We start from the raw sequence: 22395 nt of genomic DNA on the forward strand, positions 1-22395 counted from the left end.
TATGGTAGGTTTAGTTGTAGAATGGATAATGGATATTTTTTATTTTTTATTATTATTATTATTTTATCTGTGGTTGCTCCGTTGATAGTTGAAGCGCCACGCCCATGCAGGTTAAAGTTAAGGGCGCTGTCCGTTCAGCACCACGCGCTGGATGGTTTATGATCTGGCTTATGAGTGGAAGTTCACACAGGACGCGTTCTTATGCTCCGTCTGAGCTATTTTTATGCAAACATGTGTCAGACGGGCGTACAGCAGTCTATATGTACAGTACAGTGTCTCGTTTAAAGAAGGGAATTTAACGATATAACGATTTTTTTTTCTGGATTATTTTAGTAATTATGAGGGGAAAATATTTGGGGGGGAAATGTAATTCTTATTGTAGCCAATTTATGAGACAATTTCAGATTTAAACAAAATAAATATACATACAAAACAAGAATACAAAAAAAAAAAATAAATAAAATGATATATATTGCGATTGGCTAAATACATATTGATCCTCACTATATATATATATATATATATATATATATATATATATATATATATATATATATATACACACATATATAGGCTATAACACTAAATTAACAAAATGTGGTGACATTTTTATTTTAATTTAAAAAAAATAAAAATGCATGAAATAGCTACTATAAACTCTGTCTAATCAATCTATACATGTATACATGTTGACATTTATGAAAAATGAGCCAATATCCTAATTTCAGTCATTTAAGTCACGGCCATAATACAGTAACAGTTCTTCAATTCGATTCGAACGAAATGATCAATAATAATAATATGTGGTTCAGTGAGTCTAAGTGAGTAACTGCTCTAACTGAATCATGAGTTATGTTTTTTTTTTTTTTTTGCGTTGGTAAAAAGAACCGTCTCGTAGTCAATCGTACAGAAATCGGAATACTGGTCACGTTGTAGCTATATGTTTTGAATTACTGGAAATATCTTAATCATAAGATTCATTAGCTCGGGAGTCTGCCTGACATCATTCGTTTTCAGAACGAGACATTTAAAAGAGTCATTAAAAAGAACCAAATCACATAAGTCATTCGATCTGGACGATACATTAAAAAGAAGAACCATTAAAGAGATTAAATTAAAAAGAACCAAAACACATGAGTCATTCGCTGAGTAGCCTAATTGATCTATTCTGAAAATGAGTATGGAATTCGGTTTTTATTTTTATTTTTTTCATTTGGCATTGTTTGCTACGTATGCTTATAAACAAATATTGGGCGGTGGAACATTTCGATGGAGAGTCACTCACTAGAGACTCGCCATTCTGTTTGCGTCTCCAAAAAGCAGCCTCACAATAATAGCACCAAAAGCCCAGTTTCCATAACAACAACATGCGCCCTTACCCGCTCAAAAGAGTTCCTTCTTTAGCTACTGTCGCTGCAGGCTGTTGGACTGAGGGGGAGAAAGTGAGAAAGACAGTTTGTGCCACAAAAGGAACAAAAGATAAGCCCGTTTCATTAATTTCTCAGACTTGCATACATAAAACTGATGCTGCAAAGAGAGAACTTAACAGACATTTCCAAACCACTTCTCTGGTTAACCGAAGTCATTATGTGGCTTAGATACTGGTCTTGTTTTGGAGCACAACACACATGCACACACAAGCATGCATACTTCAGTCATCATTGACTACGGAACCTCAGAACACCTGTTTCAGCCAATCACAAGACAGGGAATTCAATCACAGCTCCTCCCACTACAGCCTATGCGGTAGAATATAGAACTCACAGGAACTCCAGTTTTATTACCTATAATTTGAAGGGCATAATTATTTTAAAAAAATCTAAAATAAATAAATAAATAAAAGCTTACATTTACATACAAAGTCGCTACATGTGACGATTCACGAATACTTTTGATTGGTGTATAGCTGTGTGAATATGGCACACTTAGGCTAGATAAAATAAGATGCAATTAATCATGTCAAAACAACGTTAAGATTCATACCGATCCACTGTATTCTGATCTGATTTGCATCTGTACTCAATATGAAAACGCCCTGCAGGTTGCAGCAACTGCTGACTCATCAACCATTTGGCTTCTGCAATGCTATTTAAGACTGTTGAGAGACCAAACTGTGGGAAAAAAAAAAAAAAAAAAAGGATGTGTAGTTGTAGGCAACTGTATCCATAAACAGACACCACAACGTTTTGGAGAACAGATGATGTCGTTTCTCACCCAATCGTGTCCAATCAGAATGAAGCACACCCTAAATTTCCCATCTGCGCTACTAGAGGGCAGTCGAGTATCGCTTTAGACTGCTAACGCCATGCAAACTGGTTTATTTTTAATTTAATTAAAACCAGGTGAACTCACAAAGGCAATTTAGGCGTTTTAGTGTCGGTAAAATTGGTTTTAGCCTCTTAGCTCTGGGTAAATTCGCGGAGCGCCCCTCGAGGATATAGCGCAAATGAATTTGTGCAGCAAAATCAATGGATGAAATGGATTCAATAGTAATAGCTTTTCTGCACGTTGCTGTAAAACCAATCAAAGGACAGATGAAGCATTTCAGCCACAGATATCATATAATTGGCCTTCATAAATGGCACTGTGGTGCTCATTCAACTCTCAGTGATTTACCATAAGGAGTTTAAGCAAGAGACTGAAAAATTGAAAGGATCTCAGATAGAAACAATGACAGAGCACAAATATGACAGGCATTTCATATTCTCAGTTAGGATGAAGGCATGAATTTGTACAAGAAACATGAGTCAGATGTAAAGTGGGCCGGAGAGTTGCCAGAATGGTCCGAATTCATGTTTAGGAGGAGCCTGGGATGGTTAACCCTCACATGTCAATGAGAAATTAAGGCACACTAATGGGAGGAATGTAGTGAGATCATAATAACTGGGAGCTGTGTGTATTATGACAAATGGTTGATGTCACTCTATCTGTCTCTGGTGCAGTCTGGATCCAAAGTAATCATCTCACAGAAGTTTCAACAACAGGCTCGGTGTGTGAACTGTATACAGCCAGAGAAGATCTGACCCCAGGTCGAATTCCTAGGCGTTCCCAGCTCTGGAGATCTAATATAAGCTAATTCTGTGTTCTGAGTGGTTGCTAGTATTGCTGGATGGTTACACTGGCTAAAAAAAAAAGGTAACACTTTACTTAAAGCCTTCATGTATAATGCATTATAAAGGGTTATTAAATGCATTAGAATTATTCGTAATGTGCTTTGTAATACATTATATCTTGTTGTAAGTAATTATAACCAAATTTAAAATGCTTAGTGGAACAATGAATTGATAAAAAAGTGTAACGTGGTTACAATTATTATAATGCATTATAAGGTGTATTACAAGGCATAATTAATGCATTAAAACTACTTTTATAATGCATTATAAGTAAAAGCTTTAAGTTAAAAAAAACAATTAGACACTGAGCAACAGTCATAGTGATGCTTGACTTAGGACAATAAAAGTGTATTTTTATTAAAATAATAAATAAAATTGACAAAAAAAAACAAAAACAAAAAAAAAACGCATGAAACTGCTAATGCTGCACTACAGAAGTGTTTCTTTTTATTATTATTTTTTTTTAGGTAAAATTAACAAAATTCCATTAATAAACAGGATTAAAATTCATGGTTCTTGAATATATTTTGAGCAGATATATTTGATAAATATTGAGGAGATGGGAAATGTCCACAAACAGAGAAAAGAGTGTCTGCCGGCAAAGGGACACAAACAAAAAATGCAGATTGTTCTTTAAATTTTTAATTTGAAAACTTTGTCATTGTCCAACAAGGGAGGGAAAAAAAAAATCAAATCAATAAACTTACAATTCATTTTATCATTGCATTGCAGTCTGAAGAAAGTATCTCCAATACAAATAAAAGAACTAAAACCTTTGCCTATCATGTACCTTCTCTTCTAGTTTGCCTTGATTGTTCAAGACTTAAAAAAATCCAAACAAAGCATATGAGAAACCATCCAAAACTTATGTACACCAAGAAAAAGGTGCAAAACAACAACAACAACAACAACAACAACAACAAACGATGACAGGACGCCGTATCAAACATGATGATGGACACGAGGCACAAAGTTCATGAGAGGCGAGCTCTCGGTTGGTTTTGGCAGCTGTGTTCGAGGAGAAGTAGATCCTCAGATAGACTAAAGGAGACGTGTTCACACATCCAAAAAACACTTAAAAAGAGACAAAAACACAGCTAGACTTGGAGATAGTTCACCCTAAATTAAACCCTGTTCCCAAAGATGGATGTTCATGACCAGGATAACACAGTCACCTGTGGTGCTGGAGTGTTAGTGTTCACTAAATGTGTGTGACTGTGACTGTGTAAGTGTGCTTGAATAGTAGCTCACACAATAATTCAAATTCTGCCATCATTATTCAACCTTTTGGAGATATTTTAAAGAAACCCAAGCAGCTCTTTTCCAGTTTATCTCTATTAGCTTCCATTGTATGGAAAAGAGCAGCATGGACATTGTTCAAAGCTTCTTCTTTTGAGTCCCACAGATAAAAGAAAATCATATAAGTTTGAAAAAACATGAAGTTGAGTAAATAATGACAGAATGAGCGATTACTATAAATTGAAGAAAACTTTGTTTGTCCTCAAGCAAACAGCATGGAAATGCTAGAAATCAGAACGAGACTGAGAAGTATGAGAGTGTACAAGAAAATTCCAGAAAGTCTGATACAGCTATGATAGCATGGCAAAACACTGAAGCCGTTGTCCTTGTTAGCAAGATCCTCTCAGCTTTGAATGCTAATGGTAAATTGTGCGGTATTGCAAAGTAGGCTATGTTGTAGAAGCCTAGTAAGAAATCACTAGGTCCTGATATGTATGTGAAGGAAACTAACAAAACGACACAACAAACACAGATAAAATAAAAGCTTTTTTTTCTCATACAGGGATCCGTCAGCCCCATCAGACTGGTTTTTATCTGTATTCATGAGATGAAATATATAAAAAAAATCAAAATGTAACAGGTGTGTCTGTCAGGGTTGTGTAAAAGACTATGTAAAACTTGGTATAAAATTGCATGTGATACAGTCATAAACGTATATAATGTCTGAGTTATTAAATTTTCCATCCTCACCAAATGAGTTTGGGGTCTACGGAGAGCCCTATCCTTCCCAAAACACTTCCAATTCATCATCCCGGCGTTCCGCCCTTGAAGTCAATAAAATAACTAAATTGGTAGCATTTATAATAATAAATAAAATCTTAGCTAGCATGTTCGTATAACTTCAATAAGTCATATATTTTGGTTGATTCCATTTTGAGGGTGAAAACTTTGTGCTTGGACCAAAACGGGATGTTTTTTGCCTCCTAGTTGAATTGAGCAAGTGTGGAGCAAGCATGTGCGCATTTGGTTTCATACAATGCTCCAAATACTTACAAAATGAAATAGTACTACTAAGGGTGTGTTAGAACATTCACAACTGGAAAAGGGCTACAGAAAATGGTAAACGAGAAAGAAAAAGGCCTGAAATGAAAAGTTTATCACTTCTGCTTCTCAAAATGGAAAGGCTAATTGAAGGAATTACTATAAAAGGAAGAAATGTTACTGAAAAGACTAAAAGGGGTAGAAAGGGGCAGCAGGGGGCTTCTTCGTACAAACTGCAACCTTCTCCCTAATCCTCCTGGGCCATGCCTGAGGCACTTGATCAGATCTGTGTTCAAATGGAGCTTGCAGTGGGAGTTGTCAGTCTTTTCCCAATATAGACCCTGTTTTAGAGATACAAGATAAAAGAAAGAGAAATTAAAGAGTCGGACACTTCACTGTTGTTAAAGGAATAGTTCACCCAAAAATACAAATTTAGTCATCATTTACTCACCTTCATGTCATTTTAAAACTGTATATGTTTCTTTCTTATGTTGAGCATGAAAGAAGATACTTTGAAGAATTTTGAAGAAACCATAGACTTCCATAAAGCCTGTTTCCACCGCAGGAACTTCCCCAGGAACTAGGAACTTTGGGCCGGTACTCGGTGTGTTTCCACAGTAGGAACCATGATCTAAATAAAGTTCTGGGTAAAAATTTGCCCCTCAGAAAGTCCCTGCTCGCGAGGTAGTACAATTACAAAGGTAATTGGTTGAGTTCACGCAGGATTGTATTTCAACCACCATTTATTCGCATATTTAAAAAAATAAATAAAATTACTTTGATAAAAAAATGAAATGTAGTTTTAAAAGTATTTCAGGTGAAAATGTAGTTGTTTAAAACTCAAATCTGCAGTTTATTTATAAAGACAGTGCCTATTTGAAAATGTACTTTGCTGATTTCGGAGACGTGAGCTCCACGTGATCACCGGGCGCTCAGTGCTCATGTTTCCCGACGAGAGGAGCTTAACCTCGGCTAGTCCTTCTGACATTTGCCGCTGGCTCTGATGTCTCTGTAGTTATTAAACATGAGATATAATTTGTTTTGGGTAAATCTAACATGTAATCTTTGGTCTTTATTATACATCTATTAATATGTTCAAATGAAAATAAACAAGGAGGCAATGCTGTTTGATATAATATTTTGTTTAACTGCAATATTCCCTGAACTACATTTCTGTGGCTATTAATGTTTAAATGAAAATGAAAAGAGGCAGTGGTGTCTTATTGTAAATACAGTGAGAAAAATTGTAGCAGCCAAGGTGAGCTGACTGATGTTATAAAGTACGTTGTTGTTCCAATTACAGAATTGGAAATTGTACTTGGTATTGAGAAACACGCGCAGACCTACGCCACCAGACTATTAGCCTAATCTTCACGGTACTTTAGACTGCGATGGAAACGCAGGCAGCAACAGGTCTGCGAGGAAAAAAAGTTCCTGGGACAAATTGTTTCAGGTCATTTTGGTGGAAAAGCGGCTATACTAATTCCTACCCTACTGTGGAAGTCAACAACTGTTTTGTTTCTTCAAAATATCTTCTTTTGTGTTGAACATAAGACAAAAACTCAACTCGACTAAAACAACATGAGGGTGAGTAAATGATGACTAAATTTGAACTGTGAACTGTCCCTTTAAGATACGTACTAATCAGTGGTGTGTGAATTGTCTTGGTGGTGTAGTATGAACACTTAAGGTGCAGTCACCAATTTACTATTGTTCATCAAAGATTTTGCAAATCACAATTAGGGTTAGGGAGGGTTACAACAGTTTTGAGTTATGCAAAAATCACTGCATTAAACCAAAAGAAAGATTCTTGGTTTGAAAGTGATTTCTGTTTGAGCAGTGCTTCATACATCACTAAACTACTGACAATAAACTAATAGACCCATTTTACCTGCAAAATTACACAAATGTGACCATACCTTTAGTGTGCAAACAGGTGGCCACTGTTTGATGATTATCCCAAACAAAAACAAAAAAACACGTAAAACTTTCCAAAATCTGAAAGCTTCAAATCTAGTTCTGTGCAACTTCCAGAAGTCAGGGTGCTTAGGTTATTTATTGTTTCGCTGGGAAAGAGAGTAGTATTCTGAGAAAACTAGCTGTGAAATCTGACAAAATTGCATGGTATGCCGTCCATATCCACCTTTTTCCTGAACGCAGAAGTCTCGTCCACCTCATAGCGGAAAGATGCTTTACATTGTGTACATTTTTATATTTAGTTATACTTAGAACGTTTCCGTGTGGACGGCATACCATGCAATTTTCTCAAATCTCACAGCTAGTTTTCTCAGAATACTACTCTCTTTCCCAGATTAATTTAAATGTAAGTACACAGTAGTTAAGGCCGCCTAATATAAAGTGGGACCATATTTTATAATAAATGTATAATCTACATAAAAAGATCAGTGAGCAGAAATGAAGTCTATAATGAATTATAATTAATAATTTTACAAGTTATTTTAATTTGACATGCTGTATTTCAATCATTTTAAAGGCATGATAACTGTCACAGTTTGCTTTATGTACTCCCAAAATGTAGCACTTGAAGGCAGCGTAAACTACATATGTGTGAAGTGTGGATGTGTTTTAAGGAGTATCTACCCGAGACCCAGGACCAGGATGTGGGACAGAAGCAGCGAGGGTATAAACACTTTGAGGAACTCAGCAGAGAAGATGCCTCCTTTTTTCATGGCTCCTGTCTTCCTCATGCTGAGAGTCACTGAACGCCGCGGGTGCCGGAAATGAAACTCCCTGTCAAAAAGATAAATCTACCCGTCATCACAACAGCTTCATACCGCCTGCAAACTTTGTTTTGAGCCAGAAAAAAAAAATCAAAACACTATAGGTGTGCCACAAAACCAAGTGAGCTCCCAATCTAGATCACTTAAGGCATCAAATGCATAATTCTGGCATAAGTATAGTTTTAAATTCTAAAATGTATTATAGTTAACTAAAACTAAAAGCATAAAAAAAAATCTGTTAGAACAAAATAAAAATTTCTCATTTTCATTTAGTTTAATTGGATGTACTAAATCTTAAAGTGAAATAAAAACTATATACTTATCAAAAATACAAAAACATTAAAATGACAATAGACATAAAAGATTGAATATTAATACAAACTATAATAGTAGTTAACAGTACGTGCTTACTTAGGCGGAATATTCTCTGGTCTACTTGACCAGTCTGCGACCCGGTCTGAATCCTTCATTAAGATGTCGTCATCTCTGATCTTCTCCATGATTTCCTCCTGAGTGGACACAGACACACCCAAACACAAGCACAGACAGGTAATGAAGATAAGCCAGAGTACCTTCCATAAATTAGATGATCCACAATGTTCTCAAGAGGAAGTACCTGACTGTCCCTCCTCATGTCCACGTCGAAAATGATCTGGCCTTCATCCTGAGGACTGTGAGGTCGAGGAGGGCTGTGGGAGACAGCAGTTTGAAATAAGCTATGAATGGTGATTAAAATGAATTTTATGATCCTTTGTTGCATGTATGGAAAAAAGCAGTTTGGACATTCTTCAAAATATCACCTTTTGTGTTTCACAGCACAAATAAAGTCACACCGGTTTGGAATGACAGTTTTCATTTTTGTGTGAACAGTGTTTGAGAGAACATTAGTCTGTGTACACATGAGAGAGGAACACTGTATTCCTACAGTAAACATCCAGAATCATATGACTCACTGAGTTTGAGGGAGATAAGGGTTATTATGGTCGTATCCTATCAGCATAAGGTCAGTGTGACCACGTGTAATTTGGTATGGATGTTTACAGCACAGCTCTCTATCTATGAGGCTGTTAAACTCAAGCTGTGAACTCAGGTGACATTTGCAGATGATATATATATATAAACAGGTGCTGGTCATATAATTCACTAATTCCATTCAAAAAGTGAAACTTGTATATTAATATTCATTTATTACACACAGACTGATATATTTCAAATGTTTATTTCTTTTAATTTTTATGATTATAACTGACAACTAAGGAAAATCCCAAATTCAGTATCTCAGAAAATTAGAATATTACTTAAGACCAATACAAAGAAAGGATTTTTAGAAATCTTGGCCAACTGAAAAGTATGAACAAAGTATGAGCATGTACAGCACTCAATACTTAGTTGGGGCTCCTTTTGCCTGAATTACTGCAGCAATGCGGCGTGGCATGGAGTCGATCAGTCTGTGGCACTGCTCAGGTGTTATGAGAGCCCAGGTTGCTCTGATAGTGGCCTTCAGCTCTTCTGCACTGTTGGGTCTGGCATATCGCATATTCCTCTTCACAATACCCCATAGATTTTCTATGTGGTTAAGGTCAGGCGAGTTTGCTGGCCAATTAAGAACAGGGATACCATGGTCCTTAAACCAGATACTGGTTGCTTTGGCACTGTGTGCAGGTGCCAAGTCCTGTTGGAAAATGAAATCTGCATCTCCATAAAGTTGGTCAGCAGCAGGAAGCATGAAGTGCTCTAAAACTTCCTGGTATATGTCTGCGTTGACCTTGGAACTCAGAAAACACAGTGGACCAACACCAGCAGATGACATGGCACCCCAAACCATCACTGACTGTGGAAACTTTACACTGGACCTCAAGCAACATGGATTGTGTGCCTCTCTTCTCTTCCTCCAGACTCTGGGACCCAAAATTTACTTTCATCAGAGAACATAACTTTGGACCACTCAGCAGCAGTCCAGTCCTTTTTGTCTTTAGCCCATGCGAGACGCTTCTGACGCTGTCTGGTGTTCAAGAGTGGCTTGACACAAGGAATGCGAAAGCTGAAACCCATGTCTTGCATACGTCTGTGCGTAGTGGTTCTTGAAGCACTAACTCCAGCTGCAGTCCACTCTTTGTGAATCTCCCCCACATTTTTGAATGGGTTTTGTTTCACAATCCTCTCCAGGGTGCGGTTATGCCTATTGCTTGTACACTTTTTTCTACCACATCTTTTCCTTCCCTTCGCCTCTCTATTAATGTGCTTGGACACAGAGCTCTGTGAACAGCCAGCCTCTTTTGCAATGACCTTTTGTGTCTTGCCCTCCTTGTGCAACGTGTCAATGGTCGTCTTTTGGACAACTGTCAAGTCAGCAGTCTTCCACATGATTGTGTAGCCTACAGAACTAGACTGAAAGACCATTTAAAGGCCTTTGCAGGTGTTTTGAGTTAATTAGCTGATTAGAGTGTGGCACCAGGTGTCTTCAATATTGAAACTTTTCACAATATTCTAATTTTCGGAGATACTGAATTTGGGATTTTCCTTAGTTGTCAATTATAATCATCAAAATTAAAAGAAATAAACATTTGAAATATATCAGTCTGTGTGTAATGAATGAATATAATATACAAGTTTCACTTTTTGAATGGAATTAGTGAAATAAATCAACTTTTTGATGATATTCTAATTATATGACCAGCACCTGTATATAAACAACATCTTAAAGGGATAGTTCACCCAAAGATGAAAATTGTGTCTTGCATCGTTCCATGTTGTGTGTTTTTTCAATTCCACTCAGTTCTCATTCATGGTTGGCTTGTGTTAGGTTTGATTATTAGGGTGAGTAGGCCTAAATAATGACAGAATTTTCATTTTGTGCCATAAATGAGACATAAATATGGTGTCTACCTGTCACATGAGGAGTTACTGCGACTGGATTCGTGCTGGGCATCTAGCAGGATTTTTTCCATGTCTCCATTGTGGATGGAAGATGATGAGGGAACGTGTTCCAGGCCCCCCACCATCCCATCATCCTCCTCTACTACCTGGGCTAAAGGGGGCGGCACTGAGGCAACGGAGGAAGAGAGAGATGCGGCGTTTCTGTTCATCTCAAGCTCTACCCATGACCCTAAAAAAGATATCAAATAACAATCACAACAATAATAAAGCTTATAAAATAACATTTAAAAACTAAATATTTCGAATAAAATGTTTTTAGCTATGCAAAACATGTATGGACTAAATCACACAGAACCACTGTGTGTTTTACTGTGATGTTGTGGAAAAAAAACATTACATATATTATTTAAAGTGTATAGTATTTATTGTACGGCGCTCATTGCAAAAGACAATGGATAAACAAAACGAAGTCTTGACATAATGACCAAAGATGCCCATGTGACGCAAGAAAAGCAAGAACATGTCCTATTTTAAATCAAAGTTCTTTTTTATCAGCTTAGAAAGAGGGTGCAGTGTTTAACTATAGTGCAGATCATTTGAATATTTGCTACTAAAGTTATAATCAAACTGTGCAAAATCATGTAGGTGACAAAAGACTTTTATTTCATATAAATGCTTTTCTTTTAAACTTTATATGTGACCCTGGACCACAAAACCAGTCTTAAGTCGCTGGGGTATATTTGTAGCAATAGCCAAAAATACATTGTATGGGTCAAAATTATAAATTTTTCTTTTATGCCAAAAATCATTAAGATATTAAGTAAAGATCATGTTCCATGAAGATATTTTGTAAATTTCTTACCGTAAATGTATAAAAACTTCATTTTTGATTAGTAATGTACATTGCTAAGAACTTAATTTGGACAAATTTAAAGACGATTTTCTGAATATTTTGATTTTACAACTATTTTCAGATTCCAGATTTTCAAATAGTTGTATCTCGGCCAAATATTGTCCGATCCTAACAAACCATACATCAATGGAAAGCTTATTTATTCAGCTTTCAGATGATTTATACATCTCAATTTCAGAAAATTGACACTTAAGACTGGTTTTGTGGTCCAGGGTCACATATCTCTAAGCATCCTGAAAAAAGCATATCATGGTTTCCACAAATATATTAAGCAGCACAACTGTTTTCCACACTGATAATGATAAGAAATGTTTCTTGAGCATCAAATCAGCATATTAGAATGATTTCTGAAGGATCATGTGATACTGGAGTAATGATGCTGAAAATTCAGCTTTGCATGACAGGAATAAATTACATTTTAAAATATATTCAAATAGAAATGCATTATTTTAAATAGTAATAAAATTTCACGCTATTACTGTTTATTACTGTATTTGTGAACCAATAAATGTAACATCGGTCAAAGCTTGGACTTCCATATAAAAACTGAATAAAATAAAATACTGCAGTGCAAAAAATCTAAACAGTCATAAAAGTAAACTTAATTTTCTTTACAAAAATATCTGATTTTGAGGTGAAATGTGACCTGGAAAAACGATATGGCATCCAGTGTATCCACCATTCAGTAAGCCTCTGAGACAAACCAAGGCAGACAGTGGGATTTCCCTGTAAATCGTTGGTGGTCTGGCTTAACTACTATTTACTGTGTGGTGAAAGGGCAGTAAATGCCTCCCTCTCAGACTCATTACAAGCTCACTGATATATGAGTCACACCTGACCCGACTGCTGCATGCTCTACGTGCGTCTGAGCAGGGACGCACTCCTGAACACATGGCCTGATCAACACAAACACACAGCCTCCTTTCATCCGTGAGTCAGGGATGAGCACTAAGCTTCCCGTGTTCCCTTTTCACCCACATCTGTCGTGCTGTCTCATCAGAAACGTCTGTGTTATCGCACAGTCAATCCTCTGTTTACCACAGGTTCAACACACCGCTCTGGTTCCCCAGCGCACGCTGCTGACCAACCAGGATGAGCTAAGTATAAACCGAATGCCTCGTGGGCCACTTCCAGGAAAACAAAAAGAGGAAGACAAAGAAGGTCCACATGACTTCCTTGGGTTGAGCAAACATGGATCATGTGACAAGGGCCTGCTTGGACTCTACTCAGATAAATCTTCTGATAAGTATGGATGAGCATGCACGTCTCTGTCCCATCCTGAGGGAGAAACGTGTGAATTCGGCTGTGCTAGAGACGACTGACCTTTGTCTCGATCCACTGACACAAACAGTGTTGCTGTGGCAGCGGGCAAGCTGAACATTCTGGCCAACGGTGGAACATTACTTTGGCTGTCATCAGGGAATATATAGAGATCAAAAGATCAGATGATAGTATTACAGAGGCTCATTTATGAAACGTTAAAGCATCACGGCTGCAAAGTGATCAATGTGTGGCTCTGGTAGACAAATAATCTATTGGGTGAATCTTACAAAAACAGGTTATATTTAATTTTAAACTAATAAGATAAGATAAATGTTTAAAAAAGGACAAAAATTAAGTCTGGCATGTTGCTATTTTTTAGTATTTATTATATTTAATTTTTATTTTCTTATATTTTACTTTTATTCATTCTTATTACATATTCACTATAATATTGTATTAATACAGAAAAAATCAAGTTTGGGATCGGTACGATTTTTTGTTGTTTTTAAAGAAGCCTTTTTTATGGAATTAAATATTATAAATGTTGTAAATGGGTGTTCTACTTAATAACTTTGTTGAAATATTTTTGTATTTTTTTCCCCCTTCAAGTTCTTTGATGGATAGAAAGTCCAAAAGAATAGCGTTTATTTGATAAATCTTTGGTAACATCATAAATTTACTGTCACTTCTGAAAAAGTGAATAAATAATTTTAAAAATGTAAACCTACGCATGCGCGCACGCACACACACACACACACACACACACATTATATAAGACAAGTAATTGTAGCCAACTGACATTATATTTAAAAGCCATAATTTATGCTTAAACTTCTAATTACCAAACTACATTTGTTTATTCAGAGCAAATACAGAACATTATCAACTTTTAATTAAAACAAGTTCGGCACTAAAAGTTTACATGTTCATTCTGTTCGTTGCTTCTTTTGATTTTATGGAAGAAATATGACCCGGACAGACCGGACATGTTCTTGACAGGTTTTGAGAGATTTATGCTAGATCTTTGGCTGTGGGAAAATTCTCTTCACACGTCCTCCAGCTAGCACTCATCATGTCTAGTACACAGCCAGACGCATCCAAATTGTCAAACAAACACTGTAAGCTGAGCCCACATTTGCCCATCTGTTACACTAAAAGAACCTGGCCAACATTAAGATGTCATTTCACTTTCCTGAGACAATCTCTCAAATTCACAAGTTAGCACTAGTGCATGAGAAAGCTGTGGTCATCAAATCACTGCATTGAGATCTGGCCAAGGAAGTGAGAAACCAAAAGCTTTATGAGATAATGGAGCTGTGGTGCTGATGATACAGTTTCAAAATCTAGTGAATGAGAAAAACACAACGGCCACAGAATTCATTGAGGAAATAAAATTGCCTTAAACCAGGGTTATGTGCAGTGTGAAAAGCCTTTGTGTGGCAAGGAATCAAGTGTTATTTTAGTATCATTGATACTACTACACTACTATAGTATACATAATAATATACTATAACAGTTTTGCCAACATTTTAAATACATTATATGTTTATATTTTGTGTTTTAATTTTTTTTTAGTTTTATTTTTTGTCAATTTTAAAAATATATCTTATATATAAATACATATTACTAAGTTTTGGTTGTTAGGTTTAGTGTATTTTAGTATTTCATCTAAATGAAAATGAGAAATAACTGAAATTTCATTTTAGTTAATGTTTATTTCAAGTAAAGAAAATGTTTTATTTCTTTAGTTGATAACCCTAAAAAAAATAATATTTTGCAGACTCTTGTAAAAATGTAATAACAATATATATGGATTTTGTAAATAATATGTACAGGCTTATATAATTTTATATACATAATTTTATTCCTTTCTAATGTTCTTGAGCATTAAAAAGCATAATTTTGCCTTTCATTACCATTTTCCATGCCCTTTTCCTTTTAGAATTAAATGTGAAGGCGAAATGATAATTCATTTGATTTATTTTGCTGTTAAGCCTTTAGGACGTCAGTGCAAGCACCCTCTTCATATATGAAATGAAAGATAGGAACATCGGAAAAGCAAACCAAATTGTCTGCATGAGCCAACAGATCTCCATGCATTTTACATCACCCTTCCTCGTGACACAGTTACCTACTTTACACTTTACTGCTGCTACTTCACGGTCTCAAAATATCATGACTCACCGCCCTAAACTCACACTCCCAATTCTATATCCTGGCTTTCTCTCTGACACTTTCCACACGTAGACACAGTCCGGACCACATTCGCTGCTGCTGCTACAAATAGAATTACGAATACTACTATGGTGAAAGCGCAGCTCATGAATATTAACTAAGTTATGTTCTACTGACACTGCTTGAACTTCCCTGCACAGTTTGGTCACGTAGCCTAATTTAAATTCATTACGCGAGTCTTTGCCATTAGGTGATTGGCCAGTTTACGAACGTTCACCGCCCAGTGTCTGCCTTTCAGCCAATCAGTAAGGCTTACTAGCTCACTGCTAATTAATATTCATGACTCGAGCCTTTCCCATAGTAGAATGTATTAACTGGCGTCCTGAACTAGGGTCACAGCTGTGAGGACTAACGTTAGCTTTGGTCACAGCGCGCACGTAGCTCATCGGCATTACATTAATATTGGCTGTTTACAGTGAATGGCAGTTTAAGTATACTGCCCAAAATCAGTGCTCTTAATATTTAGACAGCGAGATTTCGCTGTCTGCTCTTCGCAATTCAGAAAGCATATCAGGAATTTCAACAAGATTTATTAGTCTCCTGTAACTTCAGTGTATCTTTAGGAATTCCCACTATTTGTAACCAAAAAATGTATATATAATGACGAATTAACTCATGGATTATAAATAGTAGGCCGAAAAATAATGTTTTTAGCAAATCCACACTGTATGATAATCATCTATTTGTTTATGGTCTGGCTCTAGATGTTAATGGGTACTTTTTTCCGCATTATAGTTATTTTTAAATGCATTTCATACGGTTTTCGTCTACTACGCTAATTAAATATTAGTTAACACGTTAAATCTAAGTGTCAGAGGCCACTTTCTAGATCAGTTTGTTTGCAACCTCGCAGATCACACAAAGACCTCATTCGCTGCCACATGCCATACGTTACATGTTAAATATGAACAAAACATTTTTTTTTTTCTGAGCCTCTTATAAACACACCCGGGAAACACGGGTATGTGTTACATATTTATTACAAGAATAAAAATGGGGGTTCAAGCATCCACAATCTCCATTATCGAGTTGCTCTAGTTCTCGCCTTGTTGACATCGGCTTAGGCCAGCCTACTGAAAACGTTTAGTCACACTATTGGTTTAGGTTCGGGGCAATCACTTTTTAAGGCCCGCCTCAACACACAACCTCAACGGCCATTGGACAGAACGCTTGTCAATAAACATGACGCAGTAAGTATTACAACAAACCCCGCCCTCCTTATGGCACAGAAATATTGACTGGAACTAAGAAAAGAGCATTTTACATGAAGCAAAATAATTAAAAGTATCAAAAAACACCAATACAGACAAGTCAAAGACTTATCTAACAGATTTTATAGATGTCAGTGCAATATAGCGAGGTGCTCCGGCTGTACATACCGTTTAACCCAGGCTCCCCGTTGTTGTCTGCTGGAGCAGCAGCGTCGGACATCGTGGCTCTGTGTAGGGCGGCTTGCATAAGACTGTTAGCACTGAAAGAACACACTCTGCGCTCACGCACGCACGCACGCACATTTGGACCTGCGCGCTCACGCGTAACGGAGCCTGATCACGGATCGGACTTTTTGTGGAGGGGTGCTTTTAAGTTCGTTAATAACTGATTTCAGTGGCTGACCTCAGAACTGTTATGCAGATTTCCTGCAGCGCTAAAATGACGCAAATGGGTTCATATCTGATAACAAAGACACTAACATTACGTAATGGACTGCTTATTTATAAAAAATGCACGTGAATTATGAACGCAGTCTCTTTATCAATAAACTAAAACGCCGTATGGCAAGCCCATTTAAATGTTTTTTGTTGTTTTTTTAAACAAACTCTGTTGTTGCTGATACTTTTTAATTACTTGCAAGTCATCCAATAATGACCACAATCTTTTTCAATTTCATTAGTAAATTTTCACTTGAAGTAGGTTTTCCTTTGGTCACTAGTACTTTTCCATTATTCACTATACCAAACTATTTCCATCATTCAACTATGCCAATTCCCCCTCAATGTGACAAATTGCAAACTTTAGCCATTGATTTTTATGTGCATCTATGGTTCAGATAACAACTGTTCACTTTTATGTAGTATGTACTGCAATTGTTGCTAATAACTATTCATGTGCTACTAGTCTAGTACCTATCCTAGTTACTAACTATTTAAATAGCCATCTCGCTATTTCCAGTTTTCCAACCCATAGACGCTGGTTATATTCAGTAGTTACTACTAGTACTACAAACTAATAACTTGTAAAGTTCTCCCATATTTTGACGTATATTCGAATGAAATGGCTTATTGAAAAATGTAACATATACTTGGTTCTAGCACTAAATTGGTTGCTGATTGGATGAAGGTAGAAAGCTAGGCATGGATGATTTGTTCACAATTAGATCAATAATATGCATTTACAAAATAGATAAGGTTACTGTTATTATGATTTTCATTTGAACAGTAAAGTTGTCATTCTGACCATTCATTGTAAGATAGTATTATATATATATATATATATATATAAAGAAATGTCTAATATAATAAAAATGAAAAAGTTTGACAGATGAAACAATCCCCATTCATACGGATCCATGAAAAAAACACTGTATTATCCATTCCAGGCAAATATGTCACTTTTTAAAGAAACTATACATGCCTGCACATATACCTAGTTATACGTAACATGCATGACATAACCTTTTTCACAAATTTGTTTTCTTTATAGTTTACACAGAGACGATAACAGCGCCGTTTTCAAAAACTTGCACTTTGAAACCCATTTTTAGAAGTTTGCATTTTCAGGCCCTGAAAACTTTGCATAAATGAACAGAAAACCCATAAAGTTTTCAGTTTTTAGTCGAAAAAAGTGAATAAATTTAAAATAAAAGTAATTTTTAGTAAAGCTGCAACTGGTACCAGTGACTAATGGAAATGATAAAACACATAATACATCCCTAGCATGTTGGGGTCTCATTTTGTGGGCTTATTGCTGCCCTCACCATGCTGCTTTTTTTTTTTTTTTTGTACGTTTAATCCGGTATTAAAAAGATCCGATCAATGTTGTTAATCTATTATGATCTTCCAAATCTAAGAGGGGATATTTAGCTCCAAAATCCTTGAAGCAACATTTGAAATCACCATGCAAATGGTCAACTGCAGAAATGCTTCTCAAAAGCCTTAAATCTCCTATATTAGTTTAATGTCACACTCAAAAAGCTTTTCACTTTTGCACCAGGCATGCTTCAAAGAAGAGGACACAACTCTTGTTTAATTGTTTGTTCCGTTTATAAATACCATTTTGATATCATAATCTCTATAATCTTTCTCAACTTGTAACTCTTGAGATAGAGAGAGTGAAGACAGAAATTGGGCATGAATCACAAAGGAAAATAAACCCTGTAAGGCTGAATGACTCGAACATGAGCGAGCAGTCCAACTGGAGTGTATGTGCTTAAACAAGTGTAGATGTTAAACTACTACAGCAAACACGGCAATGCCGTCTGCGCCACAAATAAAAGAACAGGAAAAGCTCTTTGGGCCAATGTGATGGTGACGGTGTGGATATCTGAAAAGAAACAACCGAAACCTTTTGTAGCTGTAATGGAGTGTAACGGGACAGTATGAAATGTAAAAAGTAGTAAACTAAAAAAATAAATCTAAAACCAAAAAAAATAAACACTTATTCTTGAAACAGAATTAAAACAAACTAAACAACTTGGCAGTTTCTCTGAGAAGATTAAAAACGGTTACAATGGCACGAAAAACATATGGAGGATTAAAGGACACAGGGACACATCCACATGAGTTCAAATTAGTTTTTATACAGACAACTTGAAAAAACCAAAGCCAAAAAACAAAAGAAAAAAAAAAGGAAAAAATACGCATGGTTGAAATCTGTCAGATTGCTGCCCATTTCATCCCTGGGCTCGGACTTGTGGGTAAAGGGAAAGGGATGGAGGGTACAGACACAGGTTGGCACAACATCACCAGAGCAAGGCGCGTGTCATGGTGCCACAGAGGCCGAGGCCAGGTTGCGCTCTTCTCCAGACCAGTTTGAACCAGTTTACTCAGTATTGGCAGCCGCTAGCTGGCTCGACTAGTTCATTCTGTCCTGGAGTAGGCCAAGGTTGGTTATGTGATGATGGTGGCTGTCACAGAAATGATTTTTGCTAGTTCTTTTTTTCATTTTCACATAGAGAGAGAGAGGTTCGGAGGTTTTCTTTCCCCATGACGACAGTATTAGTTCACTTTTTCCTGGAAGATGTAGAGGTTGTTGGTGGTTGCCACGGCGATGATATTTTCCTGCGGGTGCCAGGCGGTGTGTAGGATCTTCTTGTTGAAGTCCAGGCTGTCCACGCTGATCTCATCCTTCTTTCGCTTGCCGCCCGCACAAACCCTGCGTGGCTTCAGGACCTGCCGAGGCTTGCAGCTCTCGCGCGAAGCCTCCAGGGTGACGTCCCGCCGCTGGCTGCGGTCCAACATTCGGAAGAAGTTGTTGTAGGATCCAGTCATCACCACGCTGGAAAAAAAAAAAAGAACCGGAAAATCAATCCTTTTAATAAATCTCACTGTAAACATGATTGGAATTTTAACGGTAAAAGACTATAAAACGCTATGTTAAAATGTTCAAAAGAACATTATTCAATTTAATGCGTACTTAGTAATAAAATAATAATATATATCCCCATCTATGATGAGACATTTTAGGTAATTTCACAGTAAAATACTGTTAAATGTACAGTTTTTAGAAGTGAAAAAGTACAAATTACCTTATAACTTACAGCGACAAAATGTAAATTGACATTACCTAAATCCCAGCTAACATTTGATGCTTTTACATTGAAATAAGTTTCATCTTTCATTTGTTCCCTTTTTTTCAATTATGTACATTAATGTTTTGATACACCTTGCATTAAATTAATGTTTATTGCATTATTTTAGTGACATGTTTGTCACCATGGTGGTGTTTTGTGTTTGTTTATTTGACACTGAGCGCACCTTCTATATATTAGCATTTACCTCAGCTTGTGGAAAAGGTACTGATAAACTTTGATTTCTCGATAATTTTTTTTTTTTTTTTAATTAACATTTCAGTTTATGAAATACTTTAAAATCACCAAGTTAAAAACAGAATTTTTATCTTAAGTTCTGGCATCCACAGCCGCTGTTTTTTTAGGGATGCATTGCTGGCATTTTCTGCCGGATCGGGTATTGGTCAGACAAGACCGATCCAAATCTGATATTGTGCATATACTGTTCTGTGACGATCAGGTTCAGATCGGATCGGTTTTGAAAAAAATAAAATAAAAATGCATCGTTGCATTCCTAGTTTTTTTTATTTTTTAAAGTAAAATTCACATATAGTGCTGCCTCAGCTACTTCTAGGCTACTAATGGGAAAACTGCAGATTTCTAGGAATGGGACAGGATGGTTGGCTAGTGGTCCTATTATTGAGAAAGAGCATGTTCGATAGCACTAACGTGTCTTCATGACATGCTAACCCAATCTTCCACTGCCCTTGACCAGCATTCAGTCTGTCTGAGAGTGATTAGAGGTTCCCTTCAGATAAGAGCCAGTCTGGGCCCCAATGGAGTCACGCAGGCTCCATCCAAGTGGATGGCCTAAATGTTGACTCCCACCTCACTGACTGACGGTCAGCTTTTAAATCGTAACTCTATACTGCAGTTTAATGCTTGCTTCTACATTTTACCCTGCTGTATTTTCTCAAAACATGCAAACAAAACAATAAAGCTAACTTGATAGAACCGGAAATATTTCCGTACTCTCCTAAACTCGTTATTCATAATTTATTTACAAGCTAAAATGATGACTTCCTATATTTCAATGTAGCTATAGTATAATGCATCTAAAAATAGCAATTACAAACTACATTTTTAAATGTTTGGGGTTGGTTACATTTTTTTAAAGACTTTTTTGAAGTGTTTCATGCTCACAAAGAAACAATAGTATTGTAAAATATCATTGGTTTAAAATAGCAGTTTTCTACTTAATATATTTTCAAAAAGTAAATTATTCCTGTGATGCAAATCTGAATTTTCAGCATCATTACTCCAGTCTTCAGTGATCCTTCAGAAATCATTCTAATATCCCGATTTGCTGCTTAAGAAGCATTTCTTACTATCATCAATGTTGAAAACAGCTGTGCTGCTTCATATTTTTGTTGAACTGCAATACATATTATTCAGATTCTTAAAAAAAATATGAAAATCATTATGGATCCCTAAATTTTTTAAGAGTACTACAGAACAATACCTGTATGTGAATCTTGACTCCTGATTTTGGGGGAAAAAAAGATTGCATTTTGTGGGAAACTAGTAGTTTAGAACTGGAATAACAACAGAGCACCATTTTCACTCTGCTGATAAATGCAACGTCGCTGATTCCAGAAACTCTTGTTTGACTGACACTTTTATATGAGTCTGAGTGTGTAAGCTAGTGGTGTTTTTAAGTGTTAAAATTTAGGACACTCTTCTATTATGTAAATGATATATTACATGCTTGTGAAAAGTCTAACCTGTCATTTCCGTTCCAGCAGCATTCGAACTTATCAAAGATGCAGTCGTTCTCATAGAGAGAGCACAACTTACTCCTGAGGTACTCGTGAACCTGCGGAAGACAAACACACAACACTATGATCTCCAGTAATAACATTCACTGCTGTGTCAGAGGAAATGAATCAACCTGATGCTCATGTACAGAAAAATGACTCCGTAATCCATGCTGACCTCATCTAAGCCATGAACGTTAATCAGAAATATCTGGGTGTGTCAAGATACTCCCAATCGGTTGAGGCAAAACTGCAGACTTGTAGGTTCAACCTTAATCCTACACTTTTAAATAGTGCAGGTAGCGCCCCCTAATGTTGACTAAAGTAGTATTTTCATACATCTACTGGAATTTTCGGTTTTAAAGTGCCCCTATTATGGATTTTTGAAAATTACCTTTCATGCAGTGTGTAACACAGCTCTAAGTGAATG

General features: G+C 36.4%; 3 protein-coding genes across 6 annotated transcripts in view; all 3 read right to left on the bottom strand.

Annotated features, from left to right (window-relative positions):
• Positions 1 to 2023, bottom strand: part of dpysl2b (dihydropyrimidinase like 2b) — a 32876-nt gene extending 30853 nt beyond the window's left edge. The window contains exons 1-2 of one of the 4 annotated variants that reach the window (XM_058788426.1): positions 1552 to 1635; positions 1380 to 1428 (exon numbers count right to left, since the gene is read on the bottom strand). The gene's annotated coding sequence lies outside the window, so the exon portion shown is untranslated. Of the gene's footprint in view, positions 1 to 1379 lie in introns of all 4 variants that reach the window. The other 3 variants (XM_058788423.1, XM_058788424.1, XM_058788422.1) reach the window with 3 other exon arrangements.
• Positions 851 to 16986, bottom strand: bnip3lb (BCL2 interacting protein 3 like b). The gene is made up of 6 exons (XM_058788430.1): positions 16802 to 16986; positions 11021 to 11240; positions 8751 to 8823; positions 8546 to 8643; positions 7995 to 8144; positions 851 to 5734 (listed from the first exon to the last, which is right to left on the bottom strand). Exons 1-6 carry the CDS (start codon positions 16878 to 16880, stop codon positions 5686 to 5688), a joined length of 669 nt encoding a protein of 222 aa, XP_058644413.1. The 5' UTR covers positions 16881 to 16986; the 3' UTR covers positions 851 to 5685.
• Positions 16987 to 18638: 1652 nt separating this feature from the next.
• Positions 18639 to 22395, bottom strand: part of ppp2r2ab (protein phosphatase 2, regulatory subunit B, alpha b) — a 38684-nt gene continuing 34927 nt past the window's right edge. The window contains exons 10-11 of the mRNA XM_058789062.1: positions 21933 to 22024; positions 18639 to 19916 (exon numbers count right to left, since the gene is read on the bottom strand). Coding sequence (XP_058645045.1) covers positions 19637 to 19916; positions 21933 to 22024 — 372 coding nt within the window. The 3' untranslated portion in view covers positions 18639 to 19636. The remainder of the gene's footprint in view (positions 19917 to 21932; positions 22025 to 22395) is intronic.

This window comes from Onychostoma macrolepis, chromosome 10 (assembly GCF_012432095.1).
Source record: "Onychostoma macrolepis isolate SWU-2019 chromosome 10, ASM1243209v1, whole genome shotgun sequence".
NCBI lineage: Eukaryota > Metazoa > Chordata > Actinopteri > Cypriniformes > Cyprinidae > Onychostoma > Onychostoma macrolepis.